The 12,087-nt window shown below is 37.8% G+C and overlaps 1 protein-coding gene across 1 annotated transcript in view; it reads right to left on the bottom strand.

The window, feature by feature from the left end:
• The window catches only part of RAPH1 (Ras association (RalGDS/AF-6) and pleckstrin homology domains 1), a 79,457-nt gene that overhangs the window by 36,507 nt on the left and 30,863 nt on the right, over positions 1-12,087 (bottom strand). Inside the window, 3 exon segments of the mRNA XM_071434747.1 lie at positions 6,121-6,632; positions 7,442-7,547; positions 9,177-9,296. Of these exon segments, the coding sequence (XP_071290848.1) occupies positions 6,121-6,632; positions 7,442-7,547; positions 9,177-9,296 (738 nt within the window).

Below are 12,087 nucleotides of genomic sequence, written 5' to 3'. Positions count from 1 at the left end.
CAGTGTGAGGCAAAGCTGACTGAAGAGAAACTATTCTTACATGTTTTATGGTTTCTGCTACACTTCAATTAGTTATTTCCTATGTGGAAAAGTTAAAGGATAAATTTCAGGTCCATAGCTACAAAATAAGTCAGATACACTGAGTGGAGAATCAAGATTTATCAATGCAAGGATAATGATTAAATTCTTGTTTCCCTTTCATGTATTTTAAATCTATCTACCCCAATTTTTGAAACCTACCATTCCATGATGTGCAGTAAATAAAACTTTTAGAATGCCTCCTTTGGATCTCAACTGAAAATGCTTTAAAAAATTAAAACTATCCCTTCCTATAATTTGCTTTGCAGATTCCATAAGTATAATATGAAAAAAAGTTCATGTGCTGGTTTGCAGGCATTGGGAAGTGTATTAGCAATCCTTGAGTTCTAGTGCATTATATGATGATTATGCATAGCCAAGCACATTTGATTATTCACTTGAAATACATAAATATTGTTTATATTTTATAAAATCATATGTTTATCTCAGGGAATGCTTTGAAAGCTTCCAAAAATCTGGCAAATGAGGAGTCATTTTACATGTATTTCAAAAGCATTTGAAAAATGGATGGCTCACACTTCTTATGCCAACAAAACTGGAAGCCAAAGTAATGTTTCAGGATGACAGATAAGCACAATTTTCCCTTGCTTTTGATTTATAAAAGAACACTTTGTGACTAATAATTGGAAAAAGAAAGAGGAAGAAATGGTCTAATTGTGTTTCAAATTAAGTCTTTCCATTGACTATTTTCAGCTTAGGAAAAGCGGAACTGGAAATGCTCCAGAATAGACTTTGTGTTCTAAACTAAGGACATAACACAACTGGCAGAAAATGATTTTTTTTTTTTTAAGTCTTTAGAAGAAATACAAACCAAACCTCTTCCATGTCTTGTTTGTTGCTTATCTGTGACTACTCTCACAAATTGGAGTCTAACATCCTTCACATCTGCTAACCACACAACACGGGGACCATAAGGAAAAGTACTCAAACTTCAAAATACAAAAGCCAATAATGCTCTATTCCTGCAAGAGCTAAATCAGACCACAACTCTTCTTTCAACCACCTACAAATAACAGATGAGATTCAGCAGTCCAACTCTATTTTAAGACACCGTTGCCTAACAAAGACCATATATATCATCAGTTTATTTGTCTGCATACATTAACAGTTAACTGCCTTTTCATACAAAGCAACATATAGCAATCCAACATAAAACATGACCCTCAATAATTTTAAATGGCTACCAAAGCTTCTGTTGTTACACCACTGCACAGGCAAATGAAATGCTAGCACATTAATGTCAGAACTATAGCAAAATTGCTATGAAACACAAACTTTATTATTCCCTTATGTCCATTTCAACTTTTTCATTTTAACCCACAGGATCTTTTAGCCAGTATGGATTTATTTATGTGTGCTGAGCTTACATGACAATTGCTACTAACTGTCATGCTTCCAAAGCTCCCTTCTTTACCCTGAAAGAAACATGAATGTTTACTCTACACTGCCTTTTCTGTCAAGTGAAGCAAAAACCATGGGGCTTTATTGCACTGGCCACTCTCTTCTTCTCATGATTTTTAGCCCTCAAGTATCAAGTATAAATCTACAATGAGTTTAAGTAAAAGCTAAAAAATAAAATGCAATTAAATCATGTAGTGTTACCAGCTAAATTTTGCATTATCTTTGTATGAGCAGAATCTCTCAGCTGTGCAAACTGGGTTACAGACATAAAGAGGGGTGGGGGGTGATGCTGAACTGTGCCAGACCAGATGGCAGACTTCAAACTTATCTGCAACCTCTTCACTGAGTGTGTGCAGGACAGTAACAATGACTGCCCATGAATGGAGCCTTTCACTCTCCAGACACACACAGCTACATAAGCATCATCAACACAGTTCTCTATTCTCTCTCCTCCGCTTTCTTCTCCTTCTATTCCAGCACAGCTCACTGAAAACAGAGACAACTTCTTGCTGGCAGAGGGACCAAAGGAAGAAGAAAAAGATAATATGGGCGGAGCCAACAAGTTAGTCACAGAGACATCATTTCCCCTACCTTCAAGTCATGCATGCTACTACTTCACTAATTTAGTCTACATACATGTAAAGTAACCCCCCACAGAAACAACATTTTAAGGTGCATGCCACTCATTACACAACTAAAAGTACAGAATACAAAATGCTAAGTACCAATTTCAGAAAGAATACTGTTCAAACAAGGATCTGTGAAGTCATTGTGTCAAAGACAAATTTTAATTTAGCAAAAAATTATGGGGTTAGGGTGGGGTGGAGACAACTTTTTATTCAACAATACTTAAGGCAAGACTGAAGACAAGAACAGAAGTGCAGTCAAAAAACACTTCGTACCATCAAGACAAGGTCTTAAGACTACAAAGTGATAGTCTTTGAAAACATCAACACTCAAAATGTCCAAAGAGATAGTGCTAAGAAAGGAAAGGAGGAAAGGAAGAAAATAAACCATGATGACAACTAATAAACCCACAATTTTAGACAACCAAGGGAACTCCAGTCAACTCCCCTGAAAGTGATCTAAAGACAAATTCAGAATGAGTACAAGGATGGTCCTGGCCAATATGACCACTGAGAGTTATCATCTGTCATCATGCTGATAGATCTGCAACCCCAGGAGCTGCCTAGAGCACAGGCTGCTAGGAGGAAGAGGAAGACAAGACACTAAGATGTCTGTCCAAATACTCAGGCAAGAAGTTCTGAATAATCAATTACCACCACCAAGTGAGTTCCTGCTCTCCCTTCCAGCCTCCAGTCCCTGGCTATAACCCCCCTCATGTGCATCAGTCCTCTGAGCCTCTGCAGTTCGCCTAAATAACGCAGAGTGAGATGCAGAATAGAAGCACAAAGTTTTGGGGTACTAATTACCAGTTAAGTGCCAAAGCTGGGACAAGGGAGGAGATGAGTGTAAGGAAAGAACTGTGAGGAAGGAAGGATGAGAGGAAAGTGAAGTCATATCCTCCCATTTCTGGTGGCTGTAGAATTGCAGCCTTTTCCTATAATATTGGTCCCTCTTACCAGCCAGAGAGTATATTAGACTACACACACCTTCCGTGGGCCAGTACATGACTGTTCTTCTACAGGATTTTCCTGCACTGCCAAGTCAGAGAGCACTTAAATAACACAGCAGAAGTATATTTTAAGATGGAATACTGAAGTTTAATAAGTGCAAATCCTAATTTCTTTTTTCAGACAAGCATTTCCTCCCATCAGAACTGTCTTCCATTTTACTTAGGAAGAGCATAACATGAAGTTGCAGCAGAAAGGATGACTTTTTAAAGTACCTATACTGCCTGGAGAAGACAAAGTATCGGTCAAAAGGGCAGAGCTGCCAAGACACTGACCTCTTTCAGAAGAGCCACAGCAGTAAAGAAAAATTTTAAAGGTCAGCTCACCTACAGGCAGTCTCAAGGAAGACAGGCAAAAGAAAAGAGCTAACTTGAAGCACTACTTCAGAATAACAAATCTCAAACAGATCTGCTGTGACCATGAATAAATTGCCTCTCCCACTTTCTGCATAAAAACTGTTGAGTTTTTCCCTATATGGACATTAGGACTTCTTCAAAGGCTATTTCCTCAAATGGATGTTTTCTATTAGAAACAGCACCATTAAGTCAACTGTGTGGAAAGGAGAATACAATTCAGCCCTACAGGTAAAAGGTGTTTTGGTTCACAATCTAGCCAAGAGGATTAATAAACCCTTAAACTAGTTTTTGGACACTAAATGAATGACATAGGAAATACACAGCTTTTTTTTCATTGACACCCAATGATTCTTCCAAAGAATCCATTTAAAAGCTAAATTCATTTAAGAAACACCACCACAAAATCTGTCACAAACTCAAAAAAAAAAAAAGATTTCCCTTTCCCTGTTCACCAGTGATGAGAAAAGAAACTCCTCTGTAAGAAGTCCCATCCCATCATGTAACAACTTTAATATTGAATAGTTGAATACCAATTCTGTAAACCTAGGGACAGTTTCTCAGAATTGAACACCTTCCTCAGGCTACTGAAATTAAAAAGAATGGAGCCAAAGCAAACAGCATGGTTAATGAGTGCAGAGGTTTCTGCTCTCAAGAGGAGATCAGAATCTGGATCTCAAGTTACTGACACTTTCTGGTTACCTCCTTCAAAGGAATCAATCATTCTTATCAACTTATCTGGGGAGAGAAACAATAGTCACATTCTTATATGAGAATCAATCACTGCGTTTGTACAAAGGCAGCCCTCACATGCCTTTGAGAAAAGCTTTCGGGGATGATTTTGAGCCTTGCAGTCAGTGGCCAAGCGGTCAGAAAGCAACTGAAACAGCAACTGCAACACTTGCAGCAATACAGATTAGCTTCCCGTGAAGACAAAGCAACTGCGTGACCTCTGTCCCTTGATTCACTAACATCAAGGTAATTAAGGCCAGAAGGTGGTTTGTTGATTACTCATGGCACAAAGGGTTGAAAAAACTTGGGAGACAAGAAGGGCAATTTTACTGATACCTCAAGCATGTAACTCCCAAAGTAAAAGACAGAATCTAGAGGGAGACCTGCAAGATCAACTGCAGAAAACAGCTTCCATTAAAAGTCAAAAAATGCAACATTCATACTTTTCTTATGCTATGCAAGCTAGAGCAACTAATTGATAAAAGTCTTATTTTCAGCCTGAGAAGAGACAAAAATGCAAGATTACCTAACTTTCTACATTAAACACAGACATATAATCATGAATAACTGGAGATGCAAAAAAAAAAAAACAAACCCAAAAAAACCAAAACAACAACCAAAAAAAAAAAAAAAACAAAAAACCCCATCCAAAACCAACAACCCAAATATAAGCTTTATCATGCTATAAAAAGAAAATTTTTCTCAAACAAACCACAATATAATCAATGACTGTCATAGGCTGGGCTTGAACACTCAGGCCTACAGCAATAATGCAAAGGTTTGCACTTTAACTTTCCAAAGGGCAAAGGGCACATTTCTATCTGTTTTGCTTCACTCAATAGGAAATCTCCAATAAAAGCATACTGAACACTAACTTTTTATATGAAAAGAAAGTTGACCTAAACTGTCATTCATTTCTCACCATTTCAAATGACGATTTAAATCAAAGTGTGACCTCAATGAGTTGATCATAAGACCGACAAGCCTGCATCGTTCACTTTACATCAGATGAACTTCTGTTGCAGATGTGCAGAACCATGCTTTCAGTACAGCCCATTCAGATTAGTTTTAATTATTGATTAGAATAAACTCAGTTTGTTCCAGTTTTCTCTCATGAATGAGAACATGCATATTAGTACAACTGACATTTTAACAGGTCAAATTTCTGTTTCAGAGAGTATTTCTACAAGAGAACTTCTAAGTTCAAGTTCTCAAAATTCGCTGGAACATTTTCTCTCAAGTCAGCAGAGTCAAGCCAGCACTTGCAATGTTCACTGGCTGTTCTTACTGAAGTTTCCTATTTAATTAATCAAAGTCAAAGCATCAAAATCCCAAATTAATATCTGCTAATGCTGTATTGCAGCCCAGTAATTTTTCTGTATTGTGTATTGATTCAAAGAGCTCCTCCTGTCATACATTAAACAAGAATATTAAGTAGCAGCAAATTACTGCTATAGTACAGCTCCAGATAGACACCTGTAGATTGCTCCATGTGTTTCAGGTATTAACTGTACTGTAAGAGGAATAGAATTCTGTCAATTGTGCTTTCTTTCTTCCACAGCTGTGCACTCCTCAGATTTAAATTAAAGGCAATATGTGATATTTACTTGGAATAAAAATATTAACTATAAAATCATTAAAATTTCCAATCATGATTGGCTTGAGAGGAGGAAGAGATAGGAAAAGCTCCTAAAAAAACCAAAATCTAAACACGTTCTTTATAAGAAGTTTCCTTGCAGACAGAACCAAAACCAGAGAAAGAAGTAGCTACAACATGGGCAGTTCAATCAACCCTACTGCACTGCAGATATTTAGCTATATGTGTCAGCATGGGGAATGAGGTGTAAGCTTGAAGAGAAAGACCCAAAGCAAACAAAAATCTTGAATTAGTGACACCCTACCTCAGTGATTGGTTGTCCTTGTGATGTCAAGTCCAGCTCCTGAGGTCTTGTCACCTTATCGATATCCAGGGAGTCCATGCTGGAAGCTGCTGAGGTCACGCTGGAACGGGAGGAGTTACTGATGGAGCGCACCTCAGCATCACTCACTGTGCCAGCAGATGCTGTCCTCCTGTGCTGGGCAGTAACCACTGGCTTGGTGTCTTCTGCAACAGACTGCTGGGCTGCTTCATCCATGCTCAAAGAGGCCTTCTCTAACTGTGCAGTGATGTCATCCAGAGACACGTTGGCATGTGATGGTTTAGTCACCTTAGCAGAGGACAATCCTTTCACGCTGCTGTGCTTAGTGGAAGGTCGACTAGCAGGTGGTTTCTGAGTTTTGGGTTCCGTGGCAAGGCGTTTCACTGCAGCATTGTTTGCTGAATGAGAGCCAATGCTGCTGAGCTCCTGCTCTATGGAACAGAGATCAGCCATGAGGGCATCCAGATCCACAGTCTCCCCCTGATTCAGGGCTTCTGCAACAAACAAGAGTAGTCAGTATGTGCAGTTATTTCATTTGCAATGTTTCACTTTGTGTTATCAAATCTAATAGTTAAGAGAGCAAAGAAAGCAGCATTTTCTTTCCCATCTGTAGTGCAAAATATCTGTGCACTGCTGAAACGAAACTTATTTGCACTACTATCCTTGACCAGTGCAACTTTCACACTATTTAGGTTAAACTCATTTGTCAGCAGAAGAAGTCTATGGATGTTCAGATTACATCTGAAAAGTTTAAACCTTTTTCCTGTGAATGAAATGCAAAAACGCACTTGTGTAATATCATGCCTCACTTTTCAAAAAACACTTCTCACTACGCATTTTCTGCTAAAGTAATGCAACAGCTTTAAAAAAACAAAACCAAAACAAAAATACTATATACATACTCAAATCTTTAAATTAAGGTTTCCTTCTGTTTATCCTGAAAGCATTCTGTAGCTATATTCCTGCATTCTGTTCCGTAAAGCAAGATGCTCTTTCTTCCTGGTTAACAGATACACATTAAGTCATTCTTTCATGAGACTAGATCCCAGAACAAGTTTTTTATACAAGTACTACGCTAAAGTTCTCAAATACTAAGTGTTGTAAAAGATAATGCTTTAGGAGACTCAAATACTTGAAAAAAAAGGACACCAAAAAGCAATGCCTTCAGCAAATATGTTCTCCCCTCAGCTATAAGTCTATTTAAATGTTCTTATACTTTACAATATTTTAATTTATAGTTGGAATAGTTTTTTCTTAAACTAGTATTTTTCTTAAACTACATGTGGTAAATAATTCAACAAACCATTCAAATTGTACATGGAGAAACGATATGAGAAGTTGGCAAGATTGGTTTCCTGGCGGAGAGGTGACCTCTTCACTGGTGCCACAGGCTTGTCTGCATCCAAACTCTGAAAAAGATCAAAAAAAGGGCAAATAAAATTTGACAAAGATTTGCTTGTCCAATTCCTTAAGATGAATGAGAATTCATTTTCTCTAAGAGAAATTTTTCAGAAGTTACTGGAATATACAAAAGCACCCGTTTTTCAGGCTTTAGACTGAAAACAAACATCGTCATACTACAGAGATTTAACTTCAGATATGCAGTGAAGAAAAGTTGTTAAACACATTCTGCTTTTTTTCAGAATCAAAAGGATAGAAGCATTTTCCAAATGCTTTTCTGAATGGTGTTAGACACTAGCTCATTTTAAAACAGACAGCTGACTTAGCTGTAACTACCACTCTGCATGAAACTGCACAACATTCAAACTGGGATAAGAGTCTAAAATATGGTCTAAAATATCCACCATTAGCTTATGAGCATAATCATGGCATGAGGGCTTAAGAAGATTCAATGAAAAATCGTATTTTATTACCAGGGATTTAACTTCACTAAATTCAGAATTTTTTTTCAATAGTCTTTCCTGTGAATAACATTAAGTTATGAAAACCAACCCTAGCCAGTTTATGTAGGGCACATTTTTTTAGGAAAACTAGCATAGGTTAAAAAAGGAAACTCTTTCTAACCAATACACTGAGTTGTTATGTTATGATGGCTAATATGGGTATACTACTGTAATAAATATCAGGATTTTCTAAGTAGCAAGTGTAGGGCACTGTGATCCAGCTGCTGACCCAAGAAGTACAGGTCAGGAGCTGCTGGCCCTGGAGTGGAATGTGTTACATAGGGAATCCAGCTCTTGCTGTCACTGAAGCTCAACAGGCCTGCAGAACATCTGAAATTAGGCAAGGCTTTTACTGATAGAGAATTCCTGAATATATGCTTCAACAGAATAAAGTTTCTCACCTAAACTTTTTATGTTCATTTTCTACATCTTTACTCAAGCCTTTGTTAAAAAGATCAAATGCACTTTTTCCCTAATGTTTATCCTTCCTGAGCTCCCTTCTCTCCTCAGCTTGGCCTGAACTTAAAAACAAACAAACAAAAATAATAATAATAAAAAACCAAACCAAAAACAACAACAACAACAACAACAAAAAACCCTATAACTCTAGAGACCATCAGGGAAACTGGAGACAGAAGAGGCAAGTTAGGCCCCATTCCTTCAGACTGAATCTACAGACTGCTACAAAACATTTCCTGTGAAGCAAATACATTCTGGTTAAAAGCACGCCAACCATGCTCTGCTGGCTTTCTTAAAGTTATTGCAGATCATTGGACACACATGTGATATGCCCTCACCATTATCTGAGCACATTCTCCATAACTGCTAAACCAGCACTCTGGAGAACTAAAAGCTACAACAGCACCAAAAGCTTAATTCTAAATAATCATGAGAAGCGTGGCAAAATTTTTTCATTTAACCTGTATCATATAGAATAACTTAAGCAGCATAAATGTTAAGACACCAGATATTCACAGAGAAAGCCAATTTATAAACCTTTCAAGACTACTGAACTGGTCACAGGCTACTGTCTGCCTTGCTGCAAGTGGCAGAGTCAAGCAGTTGGTATACAACTGAAAAGAAATGTAATATCAACAAAAAATTATTCTGTGAGATGTTTGAAGCCTCCCTCACCTGTGTGAGTTTGTCCAGTTCACCCAGCCAGGCCCCAAACATCTTGTCGAGATCCTGATCTTCCTTATCGCTATCTTCTTCTGCACCATGGTCAAGCTCTTCATCTGACAATTGCTCCATCTGGAAAAAAACCCAGAAAAAAGTTTGATACTCAAACTTTCTTGTCACTGTCTAAGAAAACTGGTGTCAGCTACCATGTTTCTGAAACTGTTCATAAATCAAAGCAAATGTCCATCCATAAATTCCATAAAAACTCCTGCTTACTAGTAAAGACTTAGTATGGAAGTTGTAATAGATAATTGCAAAGCCATTTTTGCAGCTTACTTTTGTCAGATGATGCAGAAAATCATTAAGAACAAAGTTCACAATATATAATATACTATCAGAAATTCATGCTAGCCTTGCATGTGCCTTCATTGCCAGCTATTGTTGGCAAAATCTACTGACATTGCATTAGAAAAATTCAACTCCTGTCCAAGGAATTCAGCTGACCACAGTTAAGCAACACCATTCAACCACAGGAAGTGAAGCCTCATTGCACTGCAAATAGATCACTACAGATCTGTAAACAGAAATGCCTAAACAGGTCATAGAGAATGTCAGCAATACATCCCCTGAGACAGTTCAAATCTTGGACACTGACCAGATCACTTCAGTGATACTGCACAATTTTTATTCAACAAAGGAACTTCTCTCTGGAAGCAAAGAGTCACCACAGCATCTCTCAGATCCTCCTTCATTCAACAAATTTATGATCAAGATAAAGACAATGTTCTCCAAAGTTTATCTGGTATTATCTCAGTGAAAAATAACCTTTTGTTTAAATCTCTTTTCCAAACATATCCTCCAGCCTCTTTTATGGAGCTAAGACACACGTGCCTTTCTATGTACACTCATACTGGCAAAGACAAGATCTAGCTCAGGAAGAGAATTCACATACTTGGGGGGACAAAAATCTAGGTAATAATTTGAAAGGAATCAGGCAGTACAGAAGGTAAATTTCAGAGATGTGCCACAGAATGTCTAGAAACACATGAGAACAGATCCCCAGGAAGAGCTTCACAAAAAATCAATGCTGAGTTGAACAGCTTGATTTAGGCAAGTCATGGGCTACATAGTTACTTGCTGCATAGCTTTCAGAAATCACCAGTTTACATTTTGTAGATTTAAAAATTAACTAAGTGCTTCTCTTCAGGAAAAGACAAATCTTGGTCTGAAAGACAGCAATGCCCAACATTGCACAGTCAAACTGATAAGGGATGTTATGAAAAATTACTAAGGTGATCTCAGAGAAAAAACTGCTCAATCCATTTTTCCTTTTATATGACAGTTTTCATGCAAAAAACCCTCCAAGATTTAAAAACAGTCTTTTCTTATTACAATATATTGCTTTTATTTAATTTTAACTTGATAAAATAGGTCAGAGGAGACTTCAGAGGTGATCTGTAATTCTGAGGTCAGCAGGAGCCAATGTCTCCCATGGATGCACGATACTGCCATCCAGTTGCTGTGGGCAAAGCTGCTTCAGTCTACTACCTGAACTTCTACTTTTGTAGGAGAGCAGAATGCATATGCCTACCTTAAAAGAAGCAGTAACATTAAAGCTAACTTTAATGTCATGGCACACTGCACTGCAAAAACACTGAACAGATTAAATTCATCATCTGAATCTCCTTTCTTCCACCACTTGCTTTGAGTTCTGCACTCTAAGAAATGAAAGGAAGCGCTTCCTAAAATCTAAGGGTGACAATGATATTAAAACAAAACAAATATGCTTATGTAATACTGCTGCATCCTTCCACCAAGACTGCAGCAGTTTTTATACTCTGTAAGCCAGGCATGCCTTCCCCAGCAAGATTCCTCTCCATGATGCCTCCTGAGGCATCATGAAGTCCTCCCACATACAAAACTGGAGACAGCATGGTAGCAGCAACTCATACTCTGCCTGAACTTCTGCAAAACAAATCTAAGCTGTGTTCCACTTTTATCCCCCTTCAAAGCTTTGCCTTACTATTTCTTAGGCTCTAATATGGACCAGAAATACTGTAAGCTCAAGACAAAACACATTATACTTAAGGTGACATGGTCAAACTGCTGTAGAAGTGCTCACACAGCATTTCTCAATGTCTAGATACATTTGAAGAAAACAATTTTTCTTTGAAATCTAAAGGAAGCTATTAAAAGGGTGCCTTATGAAATATGACTATGAACTAGCAAATCAAATAAATTGAAACTGTGATATAAATGCCTCAGAGCACAGTATTTACAGAGACTTCACAATGCTAGCTTTTCCCTCTTTGAGCTGTTTCTAACACTCACTCTAGTTAGATGGACTTGTTTTGCAGTGCACTCATTACACGGCACTGTTCATAACTCACCCTTTCATTAAGAGAGAAGCTTGCTCTTTTTACTAATATTTCTGAAGATCTAAGACATGGAAAGCATTCTCAATTTCCTATAAAGTGTTGCTTTAGCTATTTTAACTTGGCATCAGAGACACTGCTTTGGTTCCAGTTACTCTGAAGACAGAATTAGCAGCCTAAAGAAAACTTTTACAAGTGAAGTACTGTTGTGTCAGCATGTCTGGCACTGAACCCTGGAGTACTTGCCAGCTCCTTGTAGTCCCCACCCAAGCTTCCTAACATCAGCTGCATTTCCTATGAGCCTGTCAACATTAACTTGCAAAAGGCACACAGAGGTTAGTGTCTCGCTTCAGAAACAGCTAATATTAAGTCTCAAGTTCTGTAAAAGGAAATCTTAGTACAAGTTCCACAACTGGAAGACATCCCAAAGGACACTAATTAAAGAATTAATTCAATGATTAAATTAGGGCAGAGACAAAATGCTCAGAAAGCAGTATACGAACTTAGTGGCATAAGAACTCAAAACATTAACCACTTAAAAAAGAGTG

Source organism: Agelaius tricolor, unplaced genomic scaffold (genome assembly GCF_023055355.1).
Source record: "Agelaius tricolor isolate 1412-34295 unplaced genomic scaffold, bAgeTri1.0.p SCAF_10, whole genome shotgun sequence".
Lineage (NCBI taxonomy): Eukaryota > Metazoa > Chordata > Aves > Passeriformes > Icteridae > Agelaius > Agelaius tricolor.
The sequence above is the reverse complement of the archived record's forward strand: the minus strand, read 5'-3'. Positions and strand labels throughout refer to the sequence as shown.